Source organism: Talpa europaea, assembly GCF_964194135.1.
Source record: "Talpa europaea genome assembly, chromosome: 7".
Taxonomy (NCBI): Eukaryota; Metazoa; Chordata; class Mammalia; order Eulipotyphla; family Talpidae; genus Talpa; species Talpa europaea.
In genome coordinates, this window is record NC_140074.1 from 132,906,276 (window position 1) to 132,931,607 (window position 25,332).

General features: G+C 61.1%; 3 protein-coding genes across 4 annotated transcripts; 2 read left to right on the plus strand and 1 right to left on the minus strand.

The window, feature by feature from the left end:
* Positions 1-1,515: 1,515 nt before the first annotated feature.
* Positions 1,516-5,047, minus strand: USH1G (USH1 protein network component sans; the record flags this gene model as incomplete). The annotated part of the gene is made up of 2 exons (XM_084238424.1): positions 4,818-5,047; positions 1,516-2,737 (listed from the first exon to the last, which is right to left on the minus strand). Exons 1-2 carry the CDS (start codon positions 4,979-4,981, stop codon positions 1,516-1,518), a joined length of 1,386 nt encoding a protein of 461 aa, XP_084094550.1. The 5' UTR covers positions 4,982-5,047.
* A 1,373-nt stretch (positions 5,048-6,420) lies between these two features.
* On the plus strand, positions 6,421-13,325 carry OTOP2 (otopetrin 2; the record flags this gene model as incomplete). Of its 2 annotated transcripts, none has more annotated exons than XM_084239143.1 (6): positions 6,421-6,733; positions 7,249-7,385; positions 8,619-8,677; positions 9,119-9,252; positions 10,689-11,572; positions 13,155-13,325. In XM_084239143.1, the coding sequence occupies 6 exons, from the start codon at positions 6,421-6,423 to the stop codon at positions 13,323-13,325; spliced, it is 1,698 nt and encodes a 565-aa protein (XP_084095269.1). The 2 variants fall into 2 exon arrangements, with proteins under 2 accessions (XP_084095269.1, XP_084095270.1); XM_084239144.1 differs by having other exon boundaries at positions 10,692-11,572.
* Positions 13,326-15,318: 1,993 nt separating this feature from the next.
* Positions 15,319-23,806, plus strand: OTOP3 (otopetrin 3; the record flags this gene model as incomplete). Its single annotated transcript, XM_084238070.1, has 7 exons — positions 15,319-15,337; positions 18,370-18,813; positions 18,899-19,035; positions 19,608-19,666; positions 19,904-20,022; positions 22,126-22,922; positions 23,636-23,806. The coding sequence occupies 7 exons, from the start codon at positions 15,319-15,321 to the stop codon at positions 23,804-23,806; spliced, it is 1,746 nt and encodes a 581-aa protein (XP_084094196.1).
* Positions 23,807-25,332: the final 1,526 nt, after the last annotated feature.

Genomic DNA, 25,332 nt, shown 5'->3' on the forward strand with positions numbered 1-25,332 from the left:
TCCCACTCCTCACCAGGGCGTGCAGGTGAAGACCGAGGAGGGGGCTGGCCGCGCTCGGGCAGGGGTGGGCACAAAAGGCAGGGCGTTTGGCTGAGGAGTCCAGCCTGGAACCTCCTCTGTGACGTGTGAGGGGGAGGGGAGGCAGGTCAAACTCTTCCCTGCACAGAGATGTGGAAAGGAAGGCTCCAGTCTGAGCAGGGGGCTCGGAGGAGGGGGTGGGAGAGACAGTGGCGCCCAGGACAGGAAGCGCCCCCCCCCCCCAATTCACACACACTCCTATCCCTGAGGCCCCTTCCTCTGGGGCTGACCTCCCACCAACCCATGTGTTCCTTAGGGCCACTGAGATGGGGTGGCTCAGAGCACCCAGGCCCCTCAGAACCGATGTTCTGGGGTGCTCGCTTGACCATCTGGGTGTGTCCACGCCACGTCCTCTGCTCTGGGGGATGGACAGTCTTTCGAGGCAGGTCCTTGCTCCTGGGGAGGGGCCGGGGTGTGCAGGGCTGGCGACTGTGAGGACCTGATGGCCCCACTGAGGGTTGTGGCAACTTGCAACTCAATTTGGTTTGGGGAGAGGAGCCCCAAGTTATCTGTGGAGAAAGAGATAGAAATGGAGCTCAGATAAGGGCTTTCAAATCCATCATTTGAAGCCAGAATCAGCCATTTTGACAACTTACCCTCTTCAGCCGGGCAGATGGTCAGGGATGGGGACACGGGCCCAGAGTGCCCTTCCCACCCGTCCACTGAGCCAGACTGCGGGGCCACACCCACCCCTGCCTAGCCCCCAGGGTATAGGCCAGAGACACCAAAAGAGAGCAGCCTCCTTTGCTGGATGTTCAGGAGCCCATGACCAGCGTGGTGGCAGCCGGGGTGACTCTGAACATGACAGCTCTGCCCTCTGAGCAGCTGCTGGCCATGCGGGGCGCATTGGCCCCTCTTGCCGGGTGCAGGGCTCAGGGTCCAGCTGGTAAAACGTCTGCCTTGAGGACTTGGGCAACTGGGGAGATGGCTCGCTGCCAGGGAACCCCCTCCCCAGGCTCAGAGCCACACAGACCAAGGGTCCAGCTCAGCTCCGCACTGAGCAGCAGCCAGACCTTGGGGTGACTAACCCTTGGACCCTCTACTTGCTTACCTGTAAAATGGGGTGATCTAGAGCATGGAAGTGAGGACACATGCAAGGCATCCCCAGCACCTGGGAGACAGGAGGGCCCCAAACACCCCAGCAGGGGTTACTACGACTGTGTCTCATCCATACTGAAATACCCACTTTTCCGCATGTTGATGTCCTCAAGTGAGACGCATTTGCATCGGCTGTGACGGGGAAGTCTCGCGTCATCATTCAACTGACACTTACACTGACATTAAACTGGCAGCTTATTTTTCTGAATGCACATCAATAAAACGTGGGCTCTTGTCAGGAAGGGCCACTTAGATCATGCCCCCTCCTATTCCCGGAAGGGCAGAGCCCCTAACCCCAAGGCCTTCTGACCCCCCTCTCCCCACCCCAGGCTCCCATGCTCACAGTTCTGTGTCCTCCAGGGCGGGTGGGCGCTCCAGCGCCTGCCTGCGACGCCGCACGGCCCCCATGATCTTCTTGCGCGGCCCCAGGGGGACGCTGATGCTGCGGAGGTCCAGGTCAGAGCAGAGCATCAGCGCCTCCAGGTCTATCTTCTCCTGGCGCAGAAGGGAGGCGAAGTCCTCCATGTGCAGGGAGGCCAGGAAGGTCTCCAGGGGGCTGGTCTCTGGCTCCAGGTCCTCATCCAGGCCCAAGTCCAACTCGTCCCAGGGCAGCTCCTCCCCGCAGCTGCGGTCCTGCAGGCTGTTGGCACTGCCCAGGCTGTCGTCGTCCAGGCTCGGGGCGCTCTGCAGCCGGCCCCGCAGCGGGCCCCCATCCTCCAGCGCCGCGTCCTCGCGGCCCAGCCCGTGCAGGCCGCTGCTCAGGTAGTTCCTGCGGAACACCATGGTGCCCAGGCCGGGGCGCGTAAACAGGGAGTCGTGGCCTGAGTCGGTGCTGACCTCCGAGTGGGCAGGCTCGGCCGCCAGCGTGGCACGGGAGACGCTATCCTCGTCCGAGAGGAACATGTCCCTGAGCGGGGAGCGGCCCCACTCTTTGGGGTTGGCGTAGGTGCCCTGGCGCACGAACATCACGTCGCTGCCCAGCTGCAGGCCGGAGAGCGAGCGCACACTCTTGCGGCCGTCCTCGGAGATCTTGAAGGTGCCCTCGCCCGCCTGCTTGCGCCGCTCCAGCTTCCGCTGGATCTTGGTCTTGCCCCTGGCGGTGCCGTGCAGCGTGGCCTGCGAGTAGGGCAGGTGGCCGGCCAGCGTCAGGGGCTGCAGCCGGCGGCTCAGGGTGCTGGACGTGAGGCTGGAGAAGCTGAGCGTGTCGGAGCGCTCGGCCAGCTCGCGCCGGTAGCGACGCTCCATGCGCTCGTGGTGCTTGCGCTGCATCTTGGCGCACTCGCGGACGCGCCGCTCCGCCTCGCGGAAAGCCTTGTCCTTCAGCTTGCCCACCAGCTTGGGGTTGAGGCTGCTCTGCTTGGCCGCGATGGAGTCCAGGTAGCGCACGCACTCCATGTGGCCCTTCATGGCGGCCATGTCCAGCGGCGTGTGGTAGTCGTTGTCCAGGCACCAGATGTTGGCCCCGAAGGACACCAGGAAGGAGAGGCAGTGCAGGTGCCCATTGGAAGCTGCCAGATGCAGGGGTGTGTTGCCCCAGATGTCACACTTGTCTGGATCACCCCTGCCAGGAGGACACGTGCGACGGGTGGTGAGCCACGGCAAGGCAAGTCCGGCAGGCAGTCAGCAGGGGCTGGAGGAGGGGAGCGCCTCGCTGGGGCACGTGAGAGGGACCCGAGGGCCTGAGAACTCGCCTCTGACTCCAGGAGGCACAGCCCGCAAGGCCAGAGAAAGGGCGGGTGCCCCCCCACAGGGGGCGTGGCAACAGAGAAGGCAGGCCCGGGGCGGGCCTTCCCCAGGAGAACTGAGGGCTGGGAATCTCAGGGCATAAATATTTGATGCCCAGAGAGAAAGGAGTGAATTATTCATGGGGCCAGCGGAGAGGCGGCCCTGAGAGGTGGTGGGCCAGGGCCCACTGTGGTCCCCCCCGCAGGCCTGATGGCGATTGCGGCCACACGTGCGGGGCGATTTAGAAGAGAACCAGAATGTGGCATGTCCAGGGCCCGAGTCCCCGTGAGAGTCTGAGGCCTTGTGCCTGCCCTGCAGACTTGCCCTGCATGTCATGGGCACAGCCATGTCTTCAGGGAGCAGGGCCAGGCCTGGCAAGCCCGCGTGTGAGAGCAGGTGTCGGGCCTTGGCCTGGGCACTGAGGGGAGTGTGGGGGCAGCCAGGACTGGAGAGGAGGCGGGAGGCTAGTGGGGCCTCCCTTCTCTTTCCGGGGTGCCGCATCTTCGGGAGCCCGCAGGCAGGTTGGCACTCACCCCTTCCAATACTACATCAGACTGTGCCCCTACCCCACCCTGAAGCAGCTCCTGCTGGCTCCCCCAAGCTCCTGCCTCTCTCACAGGCCTAACTCAGCACCTCTGCCTCATGCTAATGAGGCCACCAGGCCACCCCGCTGGGCAGGGGGTAGAGTCACCCCTTTGTTTCAACACTTTCCCTACCTATCACCAAGTCCTTTGGGACAATGTGAGGAGGGGCAGACTGGGAGCTGGGCCAATCCAGCCCGTGACCTCGGTCAGATGTGGGGGGCAGGGGTGGTGCAGCAGGGAGACACCCTCCCCCCTCCTCTCCCAGTCTCCCTGAGCCAGCAACAGGTGCCCTCTTAGCAAGGGGAGGGGCCAATTCCTGCCTCTGGCACAGTCTCGGCTGCTTGGTCTTGGGGATGCTCCCACCTGCTGCTGGGCCCCAGGAGCAGCCAAGGAGGGACGGCAAGGGGAGTTCCCCCACCTCCCACAAGCCTGGGCCACAGGCCAGCATGGGAAGGGGGGCAGCTGAGCCCCCACCCCACCCCCATCTCCAGGGCCGGAGAGCTTCCCACTCCCCTGCCCTGCCCAAGCTGCACGGGCCTGTTCAATGGGCCTTCTTGCCAGAAAGCTCGGGGTGCTCCAGGAGCGGGCCCCTGTCATTCATTCAGTCCTGGGGTCCCACACCCCTCTGCTGCTAAAGCGAAACCCCTTTCCTGCCCTGACACCAGGACTCCAGACCCACCTGTGCTCCCCTCCCTACTCCAAACAGGTGAGGGAGCTGCTCCCAGAGCCCCCGCATGGGCATCGCAGCCCCGGAGGCATGGGGGTGGGGAAGGGCACAGAGGGAGTTAATGGGGTGGCTGTGGCTGAGCCCGAGTGACATTTGGTACTATGGGCAGTGCCCATAAATCCCAGAGTGAACAGGAAGAGAGCCGGGTAGCCTCGTCCTGGGGTGGAGGGGGTATTGTGGGGGGGGCAGTGGGAGGTGCTGTTGAGTCCTCCGGATCTGAGGCTGGGGATGGGCAGTGAGGAGCCTCTGCTTTCCTGGGCCCACCTCTGATCCCTCTGAAGCTTCCGCCCCATCTCCTGTTCCCACCATGCCCCTTACTCTTGCTTCCAGCTGCCACCCGCCCAGGAGACCTGTCCCACCTTCCCCTCACTCTGCAGACCCCCCCCCATATGACCCCTAATTCCCAGTCCCTCCCCTCCTAGCCCAGGTTCAGGTCAGGCTTACTAACCCCTCAGAGTGTGCCCCCCCTCTTTCCCCAAGCTCCCACTTTAGGTCTAAGGTAGGAAAGGGGCGACGAGGATGCCATGGGGCTGGGGAAGGCATCTCCGGGCCTGGGCGGGCAGAACACTCTTCTCCCTCCCCTGGGGGCTTGGGTGGGTACTCACCCTCTGCTCACGATGAGCCGCAGGGACTCCAGGTTGCCATGGTAGGCAGCCCAGAGGGTGGGGGTCATGCCATCCTCATCTGGGGCGTTCAGCTCTTTCCGGGTGGCCTCCTTGAGGAGCTCGAGGTAGCCGTCCCTGGCTGCCCGGTGGTACTGGTCGTTCATGGCGCCTGACTTGGACGGGGAGGGGGGGGGCACCGAGAATTGCCCCCCCGCGGGGGAGGGCCGCGGGGTCAGGGCTGAGGCATGGGGTTGGGGGAGGGGCCCCGGGCAGGGGCGGGGGCCGCCAGCCCCCACGGCCGCAGAGAGGACCCGCGAGACGCTCCGTTGCTGCTCTGGGACATCTGAGCCGCTCAGCGCTCACCCGGCGGGGAGGGAGGCGGGGGAGCATCTCCCGCGGCCCAGGGAGCCGCCCTCGGGCTGCCCCTGGGTCCTAAACACCCTTCCTGGATGCACCGGGGTGACCCACGCAAGGCCCTGCCTTCTCTCCCACGGCGCCCACCCAGCGCCCCATCCCGGAGCCCCAGGCTGGAGCCGCGAGGGTCTGTCCTCACGAGGGCCTCGGCGCTGCGCCCCCGATGTCTCCGCACGTCCAGGGCCGGGGGCAGGCCTGGGGAGCGGCGTCTGGGGGAGCCCTCCTGCGCGGACGCGGGCCTCGGGGTCCGGGTCGGGCTCGGGGTGCAGCGGGGAGAGGCCCGGCGGGCCGGCAGGGGGCGCTGGGAGCCCGGCGCGGGCCGGGCGCGAAGTCTGGGGCCTGGAGACGGCGCGGACTTCGCAGCCTGGCGCCGCGGGGCCCGGGGCACACGCGGGAGCTGCTCGCGCCGCGGTCGTGCGGGGACGGGCGGGCGAGGGGCCGCCTCTCCACGCGCCCGAGGAACGCGGCGCGGGCGGCGCTCCAGCGCCGGGAGGGCCCCGGGTGCCCGCGCGCCCTCGGGGCGTCCGTCGAGCATCCGCTCTTGGGTTCTCGGCGGCCGAGGTCGCGGGGCGCCGGGGCGCGGTGGGCGCCAGGGGCGGGTGCCGTCTGGTGCCGCAGTGCGGGGCCGCGCCCCAGCTGGGCCGCAGGGAGGTGGGGCGCCTCTTAGCGGGTCATATAAATCTCACCTTATCTGGCTCCCGCGCCTCTTCCCTAAATTCAGCTCGGAGAAAAGATGGATCATGTGAGCGGGACTGAGAGGTTTATGGAGCTGCGCTCCCGCGGCTGTAAATCACCCTGCCCTCCTCGCTATAAAGCGCCCGTCCGGCCCGGCCTGGGAGAGACGAGCCGCTCGCCGCCCCCCGACCCCCAGCTCCGCGCGGGCTCCCCGCCCAGCCAGGTACGCGCAGCGGGGCGTCTGGGCCGGGGAGGGGGCGGGTTGGAAGCGAGATTCCGGGCGGGGTCCGACGGGGCTGCCACCCCGGCCCGCAGGCAGGGCCGGCTCTCCCCTCTCGCTGCCCCAGTGCCTCCTCCGCGGGCCGCAGCCCCCACCCTCGGGGTTAGGAACCCCCACCCCCACCCCCACCCAGTCCGGGAGCCCAAGATGAGATCATGAGGCCCCTCGTTGACCTGGGGTCCCGTCCGCTCCGCCCGCACAGTGACCCTCCAACCTCCTGCGGTCGCCCCTGCCATGTCCGAGGAACTGGCCTCGGGCCCCAAGGAGAGCCCCCCCGCGCCGCGGGCGGCCCCCCGCGAGGTGTGGAAGAAGGGCGGCCGCCTGCTGTCGGTGCTGCTGGCCGTGAACGTGCTGCTGCTCGCCTGCACGCTCATCAGCGGCGGGGCCTTCAACAAGGTGGCCGTGTACGAAACCGACGTGTTCGCGCTGCTCACCACCATGATGCTCCTGGCCACGCTCTGGATCGTGTTCTACCTCCTCCGCACAGTGCGCTGCCCCGGCGCTGTCCCCTACCACGACTCCCACGCCGGGCCCATCTGGCTCAGAGGTGCCCGGGAGCGGGGGCAGAGGCGGGCTGGGCTGGGGGAGGGGGCAGGCCAGGAACTGGAGGCTGAGGCTGTGCAGGAATTTGGGGATGTCCGTGGAGGTGGACAGAAGTCCCCCCAGCAGGACTGGAGGTGGCTGGGGGTGCAGTAAGCCGCTGGGGAGGGAGAGGAGAGAGAGAAGTGGCTCCCCGGGGAAGTGTAGGGGGCACATTTTTGTCCTAAAGATTAGAAAAGGGTGGTCACAGGAGCGTCTTTGATGGTGAACAGAAAACAGGGGACAGACGAAGCTGAGGGAGCCCATTTAAGGTCCTTCCCCTCACCTGTGAGCCCTAAGCGATGGGGGCGCCACAGGACATCTCTCCACCCACCCACTCAGTCATACTCTCATCCTTCACCCATCACCCACCCACCCATCTACCTGTCCGCTCACCCACCCACCCACCCACCCATCTGGCCATCCACCCTCAGATCGGGGGGCCTCTCCTGCCCCTCTGATCGGCCCCCACCCCATTCCCAGGTGGGCTGGTGCTGTTTGGAATCTGCACCCTGGTCATGGATGCCTTCAAGACTGGCTACTACTCCAGTTTCTTTGAGTGCCAGTCGGCCATCAAGATCTTGCACCCTCTCATCCAGGCGGTGTTCGTCGTCGTCCAGGTGGGTAGAGGGCGTTGTCTTGAGCGCGGCAGGAAGAAGCCACTTCCTGGCATGGGGGCCAGAGACCTGAGCTCCATGCTCCCTTCTCCCCTGAGCAATAAAGTGGAGATAGGATGGTGGTGGGGATCACATGAGTCCGTAAATCTGGAAATACTTGGTAATGAAGTAAGATTCAAATCTGAGCCACTACTGAGGGACCCTGCAATTCTATTTCAACCCAAGCAGTGTCAGTAGTTAACACCTAGGAGGTGTGAGCTGTTGCAGGCATCCTGTCTCCTAGAACCTGGCCTGCCCTTTCTAGGTGCCCACAGAGGTCATCAGTCTCAACCCTGGTTCTGCTGGGTCTGGTGGGTTTGACCCTGGCGTGGCCCCTATGCTCGGCATTTGTTCAGGAAATAGGGTGTCCTGTACCTGCGAGCTTTCAGGCACATTCAGAAATATATATATATTATAAATTGTATATATTATAAACACTATATATGGTTATGTTTATATATTATAAACATATATATATGTTTATGTTTGTTGCACACATAATACTTCATACAAGCTCCTGATTGAGCCACGGCAGGGAGGACTCTCTCACCTGGGCCTACAGCAGACCTCGCCTTGGGCCATGACCATGAGCCCACATGTATGTCCCATGTCCCTCCGTGGAGCCTCCCCCTGCCGCCCAGGTCTCCATAGCTTGCTACATTCCTGACTCAAGCATGTATCATGTTTCTATATTTCATCTTATGCGTTTAAAGTTTCCTTAAGTAGAATGAAAACTACAGACACCCCACACCCACAGACACCATAGCAGGGGGCTGTGGGCAGCTGGGTGAGGGTGAGGCCCTCGCAGGCAACAGGGGATGGGCCTGGGGCAGGGGTGTTACCAAAGGGAGCTGAGACGTCTCTCAAGATTCTCAAAACCAAGCCTGAGGCTGGCCTTGCTCCCAGGAGTACATACCTGGGTAGTCAAAGCTCCAAATGACCTTCTTCCTGCAAAAAAACGCACAAACACCAAGACCAGAGTTTTACAGTGGACACGTTGCAAACTTTTAAAGAGCAGAGAACCACTATTCTGCATAAATTGTTCCAGAGAATAGAGAGCCCCGCTTCACTGCGTAAAGCTAAAGTAAATAGAACTTGGTGTGCGGTCTCTTGGGGTCGAGAGTCGTGCGCAGCCTGAACAGGGCCCCAGGTGCAGCAACCTGCCATCGATGACCCTCACCTCTCCTTCCCACTCAGACCTACTTCCTCTGGGTCGCCGCTAAAGACTGCATCCACATCCACCTGGATCTGACCCGGTGAGTGTCTGTCCCACTGCTCAGCTGCCCTGCCCAGCAGGCCGGGGCATCTCCAGCACTGTGTGAGACACGAGGGGTTCCACCTGGGGATGTGGGTCCTCTTTCTGCCCCTGTGGGTTGGGGGGTTCAGCCAAGCCCCCCTGGCTTTTTTGGGCTGATTTCTACCATGCTGTGAGGGTTGCGTGTATCTGTGAGTGTGTGTGTGTGTGAGCGTGGATGGCAGAGTGCACTCTATGTCCACTCCCCCCAGGGATGGAAACAGTGGTCGGAGCCCCTGGCCAACCCCTGGCCCTCTCTCAGGTGGCTCCTGGCCAAGTCAATGGTTCCTCCCAAGCTCAGCTTCCTCCCACACAAGGGCCAGCTTAGTTTCTTGCTTCTCAACACCACCTCCCAGTAGAGCCCTCCAGGGACCTCCAGTGACCTCTCGCCCCTCCCCTACAGGTGTGGTCTTATGTTCACACTCACCACCAACCTGGCCATCTGGATGGCGGCCGTGGTGGATGAGTCCTTGCACCAGGCCCAATCCTACATGAGCTCCCACGGCAACACCAGCCACACGCGCCTCGCTCCCAACCGTGAGTGCCCACTTCCACGACCCCCCCTCCCCGCGCAGCCAGGCCTCAGGGCTGGTGCTTGTCCAATCTGTCTCCTGCACCCTCCTGGGGGCTGGAGCAAAGGTGGAGGCCAGCAGGCCTCTTGCTCTGGGCTGCATCTCTGAAGTACAGGTGTGGGTCACCCAGGAGGAGGAGCATCGGGGGCACCTTCTCATCCTTAGCTCTGGCCCCCACCGTCAAGGTGTCCATTCCACTAAGGAAGGGACTCGGCACCAGGGCAAAGGGCCAGGGTGATCTGGCGGAAGAGAGGGGAAGGAGGCAGATGGCCCGATGGTGGAAGCGCAGGACCAGATGGGAGTCTGGCAAAGACGAGGGGGAAATAGTCATCGCGGGGACAAGAGCGGCCATCCACTGTGCTTTGGTGTCAGGCACCAGCTGCCGCCCCGCTTGGGCCTCCCAGCTCCCTAGGAGGTGGGCGCTGCGCGTTTTCCTGCTGACAGAGGAAACACTAGAGCATAGAAGAGTAAGTAGCTTGCCCAAGGTCACAGAGTTTGGAATTGAGAACCAGCGTGGAGAGCCATCTGTCTGTGCCCTGCTAAGGGGCGCACAGGCCCCCTGGTTCTAGTTCTCTGGACTTCTCTAGTGCCCCCCACTAGCCAGCGCCAGAATAGATGATAAGTCAGTGAGGCCCTCACTGGAGCACACGCACACCCAGCACCAAGGGCCCAGCTCGCAGGGAGGCCCCCGCCCAGCGGACTGGATCAAGCATCGCCCTGAGCTTACAGAGGGTCAGGGGGTCGGTTAACAACAGCCCAGGCGTGCCATGAGCGTGCCCTGGAGAGGTCCCGCCGGGTGTGAGCAGCTGATGGGGTTCTCTCTCCGTGACAAGCCACTGCCCCTCTCTGGGCCTCAGTTTCTCCCCTGCAGAACCAGCCGGGATAGTTCTGGGGCTGAAAAGAGACGTTTGCCAAGGTCCAAAGCTTCCTACAAAGCGCCGCGCGGAGCAGGGCCAGACTTGGCCTAGCCCTGCTCCCAGCCAAGACCTGGGCACAGCAGCTCACGGTCTGGGCTGAGTCAGATGCTGGGGAGAACTCTGAGGAAGCTTGAGCTTTTGGGGCTCCCAGGAGGGCCACCTTCCAGCAGGACCAGGACCTTGCCTATCTCGGGAGCCAGGGATCATGCTGGCGGGGTGAGGGTAGGGGTGTTTTCCTGAAGGAAGCACTGGCTGGTGTTCACCAATGGGTCACTCGGTCTTGGATACATAGTAGGTGCTCAAAAAATCCCAGGGGAGTGAACGACAATGCCAGGCTGTGTGTGGGCATTTGGGGGCCAGCGGTGACAATGGGAGGCAGAGACCCTGCCCTGATGAAGGTCACGGTCTAGGCGTGAGGGTCTTCAGATGGGGTGCCTCCGGGAAGGCAGGAAGGCAGAGCAGCTCAGCGCCCCTCTCTCCCCAGCAGAGCAAGCGGGCAGCACGGCCGACGGGGACTGCCCCTGCAACACGGCCCTCTGCCAGATCTTCCAGAAGGGCTACTTCTACCTCTACCCCTTCAACATCGAGTACAGCCTCTTCGCCTCCACCATGCTCTACGTCATGTGGAAGAACGTGGGCAGGCTGCTGACCTCCTCTGGCCACGGCCATGGCCACGGTCACACGCCCCCCCGGGGCAACCTCTTCCGGGAGACTTTTGTCGCTGGCCCTGTGCTGGGCCTGATGCTCTTCGTGGTGGGCCTGGCGGTCTTCATCATCTATGAGGTCCAAGTGAGTGGCGAGGGGGGCCGCACCCAGCAGGCCCTGGTCATCTACTACAGCTTCAACATCGTCTGTCTGGGGCTTATGACCTTGGTCAGCCTGAGTGGCTCTGTCATCTACCGCTTTGACCGCCGGGCCATGGACCACCACAAGAACCCCACGCGTACCCTGGACGTGGCCCTGCTGATGGGCGCTGCACTGGGCCAATACGCCATCTCCTACTACTCCATTGTGGCTGTGGTGGTGGGCACATCCCGGGACCTGCTGGCTGGGCTCAACCTCTCCCACGCCCTGCTCATGATAGCCCAGCACACCTTCCAGAACATGTTCATCATCGAGAGCCTCCACCGGGGCCCGCCGGGGGCCAAGCCTCATGACACACCCCCTAAGGAGCCCTGCCACGGCCTGACCTTTGCCAACCCGGACGCGCTGCAGGCCTTGCCCGCCTGCCCAACCACCCCCCAGCTGGTGGTCCCCAGCTCCACTGCCCCTCAGGAAGCGGTGGCCGATATCGTGGGCCCCAGGATCCACTGGAGACGTCAGTGCCTGAAGGACATTTCTCTGTTTCTCCTGCTCTGCAACATCATCGTGAGTAGCTGGGCACCCTGGGGGGAGAAGCAGAGGCAGGCTGCCCTCAGGCTTATTGGCCTGGCCTTGTCTTGCCCCAGTCTGTGGGAGAATCATGTGGCTCTCTAGGAAAGGAGCAAGTTCAGAGAGGGTCAGGTGCAGCCTCAGGGGCAAACAGCATCTCAGGGCACCCAGAGAAAGAAATCCAGGCGGCAGGAGGAGCTGGAGGAGTCCCAGGGAATGCTGCGAGGGAGCTGGGAGGAGGTGAGAGGGAGCTGAGAGCTGACGTGGGGGGGCCCTCACCCCCGGGAATGTGACTGCTCCTGGGAACTTGTGACCAGCTCATTTCTTAGGATAAGTGGAGCAGCGTCAGGAAGTCGCGGGGAGGAGAGCAGGGGAAGTGTGAGCCTTCTGTTCGCAGGCCAGGGGGGGCAGGCACACGAGCCGCCCTTCCCCCAGGACACAGCAAAGCCCGGCAAGGAGACTCCCCCAACCCCGGGCACACTCCACGGTACAAAACATGGCCTGGTGGAAATACTCCTCTTGAAGGTGCACCCCGATAGAGAAACACTCACCCACTAGCCAAACGGCCCACGTAGATCTCATCCCCAGCAGGGAAATCTAATACAGACACGTGCATCGGGGCGAATGTGTCCCAGAGAACACGCGCCAGGGAAGTTTCACAAAATATACAAACAGCGCCTTTAGCTATAACCTCCCGCAGGAAAATACCCCCATTATGTATGTGACCTCACTGTGGGTGCATCCCCATGCGCCCCGTGTGAATCGGCCAGCAGCCCTCTCTGAGTAGGGTGAATACAGACCATCCTCTCAGTAACCCATGAGACTGGACACCGACCACTGACCCACAAGCAGAAGCCATAAGATTCAAAACCTCCTGCCTGGGGCTGCTAGGGTGCTCGCCCCAGCCCTGGCCCCGCCCCCACGTCCACCGAGGCCCTGCCCACAAGCTGGGACTCCCCTGGGAGACTGTTTCCACTCCCTGTATCCCGTCCAGGATCAACATCCTCTCAGGCCCCATTTGAAAGTACAGAAATGGCAGGGCGGGGCTGTGCGGGGCCAGGGCAGAGGGGATGGGGCGCGGTGAGGTGCCCAAGGACGATACCCTCTGGGCAGGAAGCCTCTGTCTTTGCCTCGGACCCCACACCTGACTCCTGAGTCCCGGACTGAGCTGCAGCAGGAGCCTTCAGTGTTCTCCCATGCCTGGGAAGAAGGTGGAGCTGGGGAGCAGAGCTCAGAGGGGGTGGGGGTGGGGGTAGCCTTCCGGCTGCACCCCAGCACCCTGGCGGGGCCTGCAATCTGCATGCACTTCCAGGAGAGTGCATTTGTACCAAATCCTCGCATCATGTATTCAAAACCCGCGCCTCTCCCCCGCCCACAAGTGGCCACACTAAGGGTCACTTAGTGGACGTGGTCACTGCACAGGCCTGGCGGCGGGCAAGTTCAGCCGGGTGCCTTTTCTGCGTTCTCGCCCAAGGCTGGAGGCCCCGCTCAGCGACACCAGTGTAGAGGGCTAGCACCCCCAGCCTGTCTCCCCCAGAATACCCTCCAAAGGTCCTGACGCCCCCATCTCCCCGCACAGCTGTGGATCATGCCCGCCTTCGGGGCCCGGCCTCACTTCAGCAACACCACCGAGGTAGACTTCTACGGCTACTCCCTCTGGGCAGCCATCGTCAACATCTGCCTGCCCTTCGGCATCTTCTACCGCATGCACGCTGTGTCCAGCCTGCTGGAGGTCTACGTGCTGTCCTGAAGCCCAGCTCTGCCAGAGCCCAGGGGCTCGGCTCCCACGCCTCCCAGAGACCCCCAGGAGCACACCCCAGCCTGGCAGCCACGCTGCATGCCACCCATGCCCTGCGGAGTGGAATTTTCACAAAAGCTATTTTTCCAGGATGAGTTTTTAAATCACAATCAGGACGTGCCCATCCCGCCCAGCAGGACACTGGGTGACATGGGGGTGGGACAGGAGCCTTGTCCCTGCGGCCCTCCTGGGAAGTGTCTCAACTTGGGCTCCAGCTCTAAGCCCGGCCCTGTGGCCTGGCCAGTGTCCTGCCTGGAGCTGGGACCCAATAAAGCTGCAGCTCTTCTCCTGACACTGCTTCTTGTCTCAGTCGTCCCATCTGAGGTAGTCACAGAAGATCTTGGGGATCAGAGCTGGAAGGGCTCCTGGGAATTTGGGATCTCAAGCTTTTCGGGGGTGAGCCAAGTGTGAGTTATGAACTAGCATAAAGTGGGCGCTTAAGTGACTGCCTCTTCCTTTTATCTGCCAAGTGACATTGAATTTTTTTATGAATTCCATGATGCACCGAAGATTAGGAGGGACTGACATGGTCCAACTGCCATTTCACAGTGAAGGAAACTGAGGCCCAGAGAGGTAAAGTAACTTGCCCAAGGTCACACAGCCGAGAGTCACAGCCTTTCTAAGAATAACAATTTTCAAGCATTTTTTTTCAAGCAGCAGAATTTTCCCCCCTCAGATAAAATAGTTTCAGGCATCAGTTTTAGCTTCAGAGGAGTTGGAGGGTGTAAATCTCCTGGACTTCTTACCTAGCACACCCCTGCCCCTGAGGGTCCTAAGCTCTGGAGCACCCCGAAACCACCCCATTCCCTGGAGCCAGCAGAGACTGGCGAAAGGCAGACCACCTGATAGGTGGCTGTTGTAACCAGGAGCTTTGTCTTGGGTGACTGAAAGACAAACCTCATTCCCATCAGCCCCCCTAAATCTTAAATGTTTATATGGAGGTCTTACTGGGCTTAATCACATACTGCCCGGGTGTCTCAACAATGTATTTTATCCAGTGACACGTCCTTGGGCAGCTTCTGGAGCGGGGATGGCAAGCGGAGCCCACAGCCCAAGAATAGGGGAGGGGTGAGGAGCAGCAATGGCCTGGGGCCAGCCCACAGGCCAACATCTTCCTGATTGCCTCCCCAGCACCCCTTCACCTAGGGGTCCCTGGGGCACATTTCCAAAGCCCTGGGAATTCTTCTTTACAAAAAGTACAGACTTGGGCGTACTGGCAAGGGTGGGGTCTAAGGCAGAGTGGGATGGGCGGAGAGGACGCCAGCACGAGGGAGCACGGAGAGCTTGAGCAAAGGTACCCAAGCCTTCCTGCAGAAGGAGGCAGTGGGTCAGAAGCTGGGGAATAGTTAGGGGGGTACAGGGGCGTCACTTCCAGGCCTGTTCACCTGCTGCACAATCAGAATGGGGTCTTTTCTGATCCCCAGTTCACATTTCACTTAGGGAGAGAGAGAGGGTGTGGGCCATGTGGGGTTGGAGGTTGTTTAGAAGCCTGACCCCTGGTCTGGCAGGAAGTGGGGTTCAGGAAATGGCAATCCCTGTTTGGGGGGCCAGGGGTGTCCATTCCCTGCTTGGCCACCAAAGTGTGGCCTGAACCCCTGCAAGGCCTCGCCACCGGCGCAAGGACGTGGCACCCACCCCACCCTGCAGGAGGCCGGGCCGGGCCGGGCCGCTGGACCTGGGAGCTGAGCCCGCACCTCCTCAGGCCCCGCCCCCCTGTCAGTGGCCCCGCTATTGGCTGCACTGCGCACGCCGGGCCCCAGCGAGGTAATTAAGGAAGGATTAATGAGATCCCTAAAGTCAACAGAAAAATCGATGGGCTGCGGAGCCCAGGCCGCTGCGCACTAGCCCTGGGGCCGGGAGTCGGGGGCGTCGGGGCGGCGGTCTGCGGGGGCCTCACCTGGACACACCGGCGCTGCGCTCGCCCGCAGTCTCTGGGAGACCCGCGATGCCTGCCCAGACTCCAGGTACGGCTCCCTGGCTAGCACCCACCGCCCACAAACCGGGGGTTCGGGGACCAGGGCTGCGGGGCTGGGATCTCTTGAAGGAGTCCAACCTCTGGCGACCCAAGGGCTGGCCCCTCGCTGCCCTTTACCCGTACCCCAACTCTGTGCCCCAACTCTTTTCCGAAGATGGGGGTGCACAGAGGCCAGCAGGGCGCTCACAGCCAAAAGGGGGTGCCGAGGCGAGGAAGAAGCGGGAAAACCCAGACGGCTGGGAAAGTGATGTGGGGTTGGGGCGGCCCTGCAGCGCCAGAGTGGCTGCGGAGAAACCCTGAAGCTCCCTGCTGGCGCTCAGCAGCCTCCTCCCAGCAGGGTGCGGCTCCAGGGCGGGGTGTGGGGGGCGGCCCTCCTGTTCGCATGGCTTTCATCACCAGCCGCTGACCTCAACCCACAAACCAGTTTGGTGTCCGGCCCTGCCGTGGTGCAGGCATAGCACCAAAGGGCCTGCCACAGGGCTGCGGGTTCCTTGATGTGGGTTTCTGGAACCCCTGCTCTCTCCCCGAGACCCCTGTGCGCTGCTCCACACCCGCCCCGCACCCTCCCCAGCGGTGGCCTGAATTGTCTCTTTAGGGGCCATTGGAGGGTTGCCCCACCCAGGGTTGGGGGGCAGGAAAGACAGGGCGAGAACCCTGGAAGGAGAGGACCCCCCAAACTTGTCCTCCAGTTGTCCCCACTAGACCTGCAATTCAAGCAAAATCCTCCCCTGAAGTTCATCGGTTATCTTGACCCTTCCAGCTTCTCCAGGACCTCACAGGAAAAATACAGGAATAGCTGACACAGAGTTCCCTGTAAGCCAGGCAGCCCGTGCATGCATTTAGACGTATGCAATGATTGGTTTTGAGGAGACCCTGTGAGATAAGTATTAAGCACTAATTTCTTCATTTGCTTGTTCAAGAAATCTTTACTGAGCACCTACCATTCCGGAGGTGCACGTCCATTTCACAGACAAGGAAAGTGAGAGGCAGAGTCTAAATGACTTTCCAGTTTGTAATTTGTAAGTGCCAGAGTCTGGGCTCTAGGACAGGGGGATGCTGCGGAGGGTGCGATGGAGCCATCAGGGTTGAGAGGAAAGAAGCAGGGAGGTGTCCCTGGGAACCTCACCCTTGCTCAACCAGGGCAGGAGAGCCGGGGAGAAAGATAAAGATCTCTGGAGAGTCTCCGGCCCGGGCCAGGATGGGGAAGGATCTAGGGGAAGGGTCTCTGTCCACGGTTCTGGTGCTGAAAGTTCCCCCCAAAGACACCAGAGGCAAATGCGGGTTGAGTGTCCTGCCTAGGCTAGGCGTGGGAGGTCCAGGTTAAGCAGATGTGGTCTCTGCTTTGGAGCAGCTCCTGGCCTGAGGGGAACCAACCACACCCACAGCACTCACCAGACAGTGCACGCCCTCTCTCAGCAAAGGGGAGTGTTCCCAACAAAGTAGCCACCAGCATGCTTGGGCAGAGACAGGCTGTCCCAGAAAAGGCTCCCAAGGTGGGTGGTGAAGATGGGCACGAGCCATTGGTGAAGCATATTGGGTAAGGCAGAAGGAAGGGCCGGCCCAGGGCAGGGGGTGAGGCCAAAAACATGTGAGAGGGATGGGGCTGAAGACAGGGTTGGAGAAGTCAGTCGTGGCCAGGCTAGAAATGACAGAGGGTGCCTTGCCTTGAGCACCTCGTGGCCCCAAGCCCGCACCAAACATACTCAGCCTCGTTTCGTTTTGAGAGGCCATGCTGGGTGGTTTGGACTTTATACCGAGGGCGACCTGTGGCCTTTGTGGGGCACTTAGGAGAGAGGGCCAGTGGGCAGGAAGGCCAGCCCAGGAGAGAAAGGAGGGAGGTCTAGACTAGGTGGTGACGGAGGTCAAGGAAGGGCTAAGAGTGATTTGAGAACTTGAGTGGACAGACTCGGGTCTGAGAGGATGGAGGGGCAGGGGAGAGGCAAGGAAGACACCCCGTTCCCTGCCAGGTGACGTGGGGATGGAGGCTCCACTCACTGACATAGTGACCTTGGGAATCAGCGCCCTGTGGCCTGGAGGATAGAGACAGGGCACACTTAGGCCTTCAGCCAGGGCGGCAGCAGCACCGAGGGACAGTGTGGGGCGGTGGGGGCTGGCCAGGGGAGGCCGCAGGGAAACGCCCAGAGTCAGGAGACTGTCCCTGCCGTCCAGTGCAGCGCCCCTAGCAGTAGAACCCAGGGATCCTTAGTAGCCTGTCGTCCTCTAGGTTAGGCCCTAGGCTGGTCCCTGGGTCTGGGGTGACCCAAGATATGGGACCAGTCTGTCCCATGCTCACGGCAGACCTGGCATGTCAGTCTCAGAACTTGACCCTTAAGCTTTTAATGTTCTTTAAAATGAATTTTAACAACATAAGTAATACATTTTTAAAAAATGAGAACATGAAACCACTTCCAGTCTTATTATTGACTTCTTTCCCCAGAAGAAGCTCCTACTGTGAATCAGGTAGGTATTTCCTAGACCTCTTGAAAGTAACCACATATGTCCCCCTCTGCACCCTTAGAGAATATTGCTTCAGGTGCTTCTTTCCCCCCCAAGTCCACATTCCGCCTCTGAATCCTTCCTCACACAACAGGCCAGGCAATCATCACCCGACTAGTCGGAGCAAGAACAAGAGAGGCTGTCTGCTTGCTCTCCTGACTTCAGAAGCTGGTTGCTTTTTTGGTGGCAACAAGTCACAACCCCGGAAATGGTGGTCAAATAATAATATCGGCCGTCAAATAATAATACTTGTCAGACTTCATTATCCCAACTTCAGGCCAGGCATGGAGCAGCCAGCCAGGGTGAGGGACGGTGATCTTCAACTGGTAGAAATAACCCGTATGTTTATGTGGGTGGAGCACAAGGCGCTTCCGTAAGCCCTGGTCTGTTTTAACCCGAGGGTCCTGGAACCTAGACGAGGAGCTGCCTTTATTGCCAAAGTCCCACCGGGGAGCTTGCACGGTTCCCCCAGGTCACACCGCAGTGAGGGGCAGGAGTGGACTTGAACCCGGGACCACCTCGCAGACACCCAGGACATTTCTCCCTCCCCAGCCCCTACTGAGCCTCCACCGGTGGCCTGTCCCGAAGCCCAGGAGACTGCAGCTGCCCCAGCCCGGGAGCACCAAATGGACACGGAAGCTGAGGAGCCAGGAGCCCCCGTGGCACCCCGTCAGAAGTCCTGGCTGGTGCGAAATTTCTCGCTGCTGCTGCGGCGGGACCGGCAGGCCCAGAAGGCAGGGCAGCTCTTCTCGGGGCTCCTGGCCCTCAACGTGGTGTTCCTGGGAGGCGCCTTCATCTGCAGCATGATCTTCAACAACGTGGCCGTGACGCTGGGTGACGTGTGGATCCTGCTGGCGGCGCTCAAGGCCCTGTCGGCGCTCTGGCTCCTGTACTACAGCGTGGGCACCGCGCGCCGGCCGCACGCCGTGCTCCACAGGGACCCTCACGCGGGCCCCGTCTGGGTGCGGGGTGAGTGTGGGGGCGCTGTGAGGCTGGAGCGGGGTGGGGAGGGACAGCCAGTTCCTGGAGGTGCCCACGGCCCCTGCCCCGCCAGGCTCCCTGGTGCTCTTCGGCAGCTGCACCGTCTGCCTCAACATCTTCCGCGTGGGCTACGACGTGAGCCACAGCCACTGCCGGTCGCGAGTGGAGCTCATCTTCCCGACTATCGAGATGGTCTTCATCTGTGTCCAGGTGACCGGCCTCTCCCGTCCCTTGCCCCGGGCCCTCGCTGCACCTACCTGTGCCCCATGGACGTGCACCCGACCTGGGCCTGGAAACGGCCACACAGACACATACCCGCAGGGCCCAGGTGTGCACCCTGCAGACCCCCCAGCAATGCCTGCCTGTGCACCCCATCCGCATGCACCTTCCTACGCCTGCAGCAGCGCACCTGCTGCTGGGCTGCAGACACCTGTAAATACACCTGTCTTGCGATCGTGCCTGCATCGAAACTGACACCTGCTGAACAGCCAGCTCCCTCCCGAGTGCCCGCTCTGCCTCAGGCGCAGTGCAGGGCGTCTCACTTGCATTCCCCGCCCCCAATAAGTGGACATTTCCCTGAAGGGGAGCATTTTAGCTCCATTTTAGAGCCAAGGAGACTGAGGCTCAGAGATGTTTTGCTACTGCCCCAGACATCACAGCAAGGAAGCGGTGGAGCTGGGATTTCGACCCCGGCTTCCTCCCTGGCCCTTCCACACACCTGGGGCACCCACGGGGTCCCACGGCCCCACCCCAGCCCAGGCTCAAGGCCCCGTCTCTTCCAGACCTGGGTGCTCTTGAAACACTGTAAGGACTGTGTTCAGGTGCAGACCAACTTCACCAGGTAAGATGGGGCTCCCCGTCCCCTGCCTGCGCCTGCCCCCCAGCTTCCTGGAATGGGGGACACAGGGTCACAGGTGGCCTCCAGGGCTGTCCTCCTGAGTAGGGCCTTCCAGAGGGGCAAATGCCAGAGGGGTCCGGGCCTTGGGAGAGAGTGGGCCCCCCAAAGGCAGTGAGGGTGAGGGTGAGGAAGGTGGGGAGCCAGCCAGGATGGGTGAGTGGAGTGTGGCACCTCCTCCAGGTGTGGCCTGATGCTGGCCCTGGCCACCAACCTGCTGCTGTGGGTCCTGGCCGTCACCAACGACTCCATGCACCGCGAGATCGAAGCTGAGCTCAGCGCCCTCATGGAAAAGTTCTCAGGTACAGAGGAGACGTCCCTGTCAGTGCACACGCGCGTACACGCACACACACTTACTCACAACCAGGTGAAGCTCAGTGAGGCTATACAGTTGGGAGCAAACTCCAGAGGCTGACGATGACCAAACAGAGCTGAGGTAGCAACGGTCTCCATCCTGCCTGCACCCCACGCCAGGTATGCACCAGCTGTCCACAAGCTCCCCACTAATCCCTGCTGAGCTGTTCCCCGATAAGCCCAGGAACACACTCCACCCCTGGTATTTGCATTTTACTTGCAAGAAACTAAAAAGCCTTCAGGATGGGAAGGAACGTCCTCCCCACACAAAGGTAGGGGCCTGGCCGGTCGGGGGGCAGGGGGAACGGAAGGCCTTCGGGCAGCAAGGACTCGGGCTTTGTTCCACACGCCCAGTCCCCTGCCCTCCACGCTGCCCCTCAAGACTCTCCCCCATCCACTCCCCGGAACATCCATGGCAGTGGGGTTCAGCCCAGATGGCATCCCCACCCTTACCTCTGTACAGCCAAGCCTTCCCAGCACACTCACACGCACACCCATGGCATAAATCAGGGCGCTCCTAAGCACCGTGTCACCCTTAATGCTCCAGGTGCATTTTTCAAAAGAGCTGCTCAAAGAGAAATCTTAGCGAGTGACAGCATGGATCTTCAGTAAAAAGTTCAAAGGTACAGGTGGATAGAAACACAAGATCTACCCACTGCCTAGATGTCATCATAATTGGTATTTTGGCCGCTTTATTTTTATTTTTGGCTGAATTACTTATGTGGCCGAGAACATGGTATTTCTTTTTTTTTTTTTTTTAAAGATTTATTTATTTATTTATACAAGCACTGGGTACAGTCAGAAGCGCGGGAGGGTGAGAGAATTCACCAGAGTCAGAGCGGGAGCAGAGCAGGCAGAAGGACCGAAGTACACTGCTGAGGGGAGCAGCGGGCGGCAGGAGAGGTCTGCGCGCCTTGTGGGACCCTCCTCTGGTGGCCGGGGAGCAGCCGGGGATCGAACCGGCGCTGCAGAGGCTGCGGGCAGCTTCGCAACCCAGCGCTCAACCGCTGCGCCACCAGGGAGGCCCAACATGATATTTCTTTAAAAAAAAAAAAAGATTGATTTATTTATGCATAAAAGAACTGGAGTACAGGCCAGAGGTACCAGGGGTGAGAGGATTCACCAGAGACAGAGTGGGGAGCAGAACAGGCAGACTGACTGAAATACACTGCTCAGGAGAACAGCAGGAGAGTCAGGAGAGGTCTGCTGCGCCATGTGGGTAGCTCCCTGGCCGGCTGGGGATCGAGCTCATGCTGCAGAGGAGTGGCTGTGGATTGCTTCATAGTGCTGTGCTTAACCCCTTGAGCCACCCGGGAGAACCGAGAATATGGTATTTCATCTCAAAACACTTCAGTCCACATCTCTTTATTTTTTTTTTATGTTTAAAAACCCATCTGTTTAAAATGAGTGTTTCCCTCTATGATTATCTCAGCACTGTTATAACTTCTAGCAAATCCCTGCACGCCCTCTCCATCCTGTTTCAGTCTAGACTTAGACTCCACTTTCTCCAATCAGCACACAAAATGCCTTTCAAGATGGCGTGTTCAACAGCGTGATACATTGGGGGGTTCGATCTCTTCCCAGGGACACTGATTTTGTCAGCTTGCTTCCCAGGGATGCCATTTGACTTGTTTCCCCTGCTTTTCCTGGAAACTGAAAGTCTTGATCAGGTTCGGTCAAGACGTGTGCTCTGCAGGCCTCACTCCAGGGCGAGAAGCCCGATGACCCCGCCAAGGCGTACTGCTGAGAGCACAGTGCCCCAGGCCGCACTGCCCCCCACAAGGTCACAGTCTCCCTCTGTGCCTGACAAGCAGTCTGGTGAGGTGGCTCTTGGCACCAAAGAAATCACACATGTAGGGCTTTACGTAAACTAAGCCACTGGAGCTTGAGCCCCTTTGTACAGGGATGAGCATCCTGTGAGCCCTGAGCTGTCTCTGGGCCTCGGTTTGCCTATCTGTGAAATGGGTGGCTGGTCCGTCCCCTTCTGGCATCCTCCGGGGGCTGAGGGCACCTGTCCACGCAGCGGCCACCTCAACGTCTGTCCCTCCCAGGAAACGACACCAACACCTGCCTGTGCCTCAACGCCACGGTGTGCGAGGTCTTCCGGAAGGGCTACCTGATGCTCTATCCCTTCAGCACCGAATACTGCCTCATCTGCTGCGCTGTGCTCTTCGTCATGTGGAAGAACGCGGGGCGCCGTCTGGCCCCCCCGGCCGGCGCCCACCCCAGACCCGCACCCTTCCACCTGCATGGGGCCATCTTCGGGCCGCTGCTGGGCCTGCTGGTCCTGGTGGCGGGTGTGTGCGTGTTCGTGCTCTTCCAGATCGAGGCCAGCGGCCCAGCCATCGCGCGCCAGTACTTCACCCTCTACTACGCTTTCTACGTGGCCGTGCTGCCCGCCATGAGCCTGGCGTGCCTGGCGGGCACGGCCATCCATGGGCTGGAGGAGCGAGAGCTGGACACGCTCAAGAACCCCACGCGCAGCCTGGACGTGGTGCTACTGATGGGCGCAGCGCTGGGCCAGATGGGCATCGCCTACTTCTCCATTGTGGCCATCGTGGCCACCCGCCCACACGAGCTGCTCAACCGCCTCATCCTGGCCTACTCGCTGCTGCTCATCCTGCAGCACATGGTCCAGAACCTCTTCATCATCGAGGGCCTGCACCGACGCCCACTGGTGGATGGGGAGAGGCCCGAGGCGCTGCCTCCCCGCAGGGGGTCCCTGCTGGAGCTGGGCCAGGACCTGAGGCGGGTATCACTGGCCTACATCCACTCCTACAGCCACCTCAACTGGAAGCGGCGGGCGCTCAAGGAGATCTCCCTCTTCCTCATCCTCTGCAACATCACAGTGAGTGGCGGGGCCAGGCATGGGGTGCGGCTGGCCCTGGAGAGCCTGGCTCAGCAAGGAATGGGTCGAGGCACATTCGTTGCACAAGGACTGTCCCAAGGACTACCGATTGCCAGGGGCACATGTCTCTTTGCCACCAGCTCCATGCTGCGTGAAAGCGGAAGTGCCCCTCCCATACCCCACCCAGCTCCCTGCAAAGCACGAGGCATGAATAAGCAAGCCAGGCATGAGCTCAGCACTCTCTGCAAACATGTGAGAGTCCCACTCTCAGGCAAAGTAGGGGAAGCTCCAGTCCCAGCGGAGTCTGAGCGCTCCATGGGCCCTCGGTGGGTGTGAGCCTAGAGGAAGAAGTGCAGGGCCCAGGGCCTAGGGCGCTGCTGGAGGTTTCACTGGGATCTTGAGAAATGAGAATTTGACAGAAGGCGGGGCCGGAGTCCCAGCAGAGGCCTGAGGCTGGGAATAGGGGAGCCCGGGGTGGCTGAGCAGAGCAGGCATCGTGACCCACCTGGAGTTCAGGTAGCACCAGCAGCCAAACAGGTGGTGGTGGTATGGGGTGAGGGCGATTTGGGGGGAGGGGGCTGGCTCTGAAAATTCAAAGGTGAGGGGATGGGGGAGGTTGAGAGGCTGCAGGCAGGAGCCTGCCTCTCCTGAGAGGAGCATCTTGAGGCCAGGAGAGTCCCATCCCCTACTCAGTAATCCCCTCTCCTCCCCAGCTGTGGATGATGCCTGCCTTCGGCATACACCCGGAGTTTGAGAACGGACTGGAGAAGGATTTTTATGGCTACCGGACCTGGTTCACCATTGTCAACTTCGGCCTGCCTCTGGGGGTCTTCTACCGCATGCACTCTGTGGGGGGGCTGGTGGAGGTCTACTTGGGAGCCTGAGGGGGCACAGGGAGCTCACCCCCAGCAACACCCTGAAATGCCAAGGCTGAGGAGAAGGTCACCCAGAATCTCTGAGCAGATGCGCCCTTCTGGGCAGTCTAGACCAGCCTGGGTTCCCCCCAAAAAACCTCCCCTCCCTGGAACCCCACTGAGAGGGGAGAGGCAAGACCAAGGACTGGGACGGGACACCCTGTTTCTGATGCCCAGGGCTGGGCACGTGCTGGCCCTGCTCATGGCCATAATCAGGACAGCCCAGGGTGACCGGAAGGCCCCCAGCACCCTCGGGGAAGGCCAGCCCTCTGTGACTCAGTCGGCACAGCTTGGCGAGGGGCACCTCTACCCAGTCAGGCCTCGGGGTCTCCTGCTGTGGGAAGGGTGCAGGGTCCAAACTCACTCAGCCAGGGGCACCCTGGAAGCCAGTCGCTCCAAGGCACCCCTGCCCCTCCCCCCCACACCCAATCTCCAATTGAGCTCATTAATTAGCTGCCAGGCGGGGCTCAACATCTCTCTCAGGCTGCCATAAACCCTGTTTGTTTGATCGATTGCACTCAGCTTCGTGGCATTTGTTCCTGGGGCAGAGCTGCCACGCTACGTCTCATGGGAAGGGACGGGCCCGTGTCTGGGCCAGGAGGGGCCTAAGCCAGTCCTTCTCTCATCTGATGGTGGCAGGAAGTTGGAAGACAGGGGTCAGGGCTGTCACCCCCCACTTCCCCAGCACACCCCCTCTCACTGCTAGAAACCAGGTGACTTTCTGCAGCTGGCTCGCCATGGGAGCTGTGGCCTCTGGTGCCAGGCTTGCCAGGTCTTCGGAGCCAATGGGTGGAGAGAGCAGGCACTGATCACCCACCCATCTCCCTGAGCCCAGAGCAAACAGATGCTGTGCCCAGGGGCTGGAGTTCTGCATGTCTCTGGAACCCTCCCTGTGAGGCCAGGCACTGGCCAGCACAGGGCAGGGCCTCAGGAGCCCCCAGCACTGCTCGGTGCTGTCTGGAGTGAGCAGAGCCCTAGTGGAGGGCCCTGCAGGAGTTGGGAGACAGGCCCCTCAACTCTCCCGTGTGGCCATGGAGCAGGGCCAAGTCCTGGGTGGGAGGGTCCATCCTCCACTTACCACCCAAGAAAATGACACATGCCCAGTAATGAGTCACGTGCTGAGGCCTCTGGGGCCCGAGCTGAGGAGGCAGAGTCCTTGCGCCCGAAGACAGGCACCTCAGCCCAAGCACAGAGCCGGCTCATGGAGACAGTTTTATTGTGTAAAGAGATCGATTGTACAGAGCAAAGATTGTACTGACACAGGTGAGGCGGGGAGACCAGGGCCAGCGCCAGGAGGAAGGAGGGCGGCATCCTGGGGCCGCTCTCTCCCAGCCATCCAGACAGTGGGCGGGGGCAGGAGGACTGTCCTGGTCCACCAACCCCGATTCCCTCCCTCTCCCAACTACCGGATTAGAGGGAGCCAGGTTGTAACTGCTGACCCGAAAGAAGATAGCAGGAGAACTTCAGCCCCCAATTAAGCCCCTAAAATGCACAAG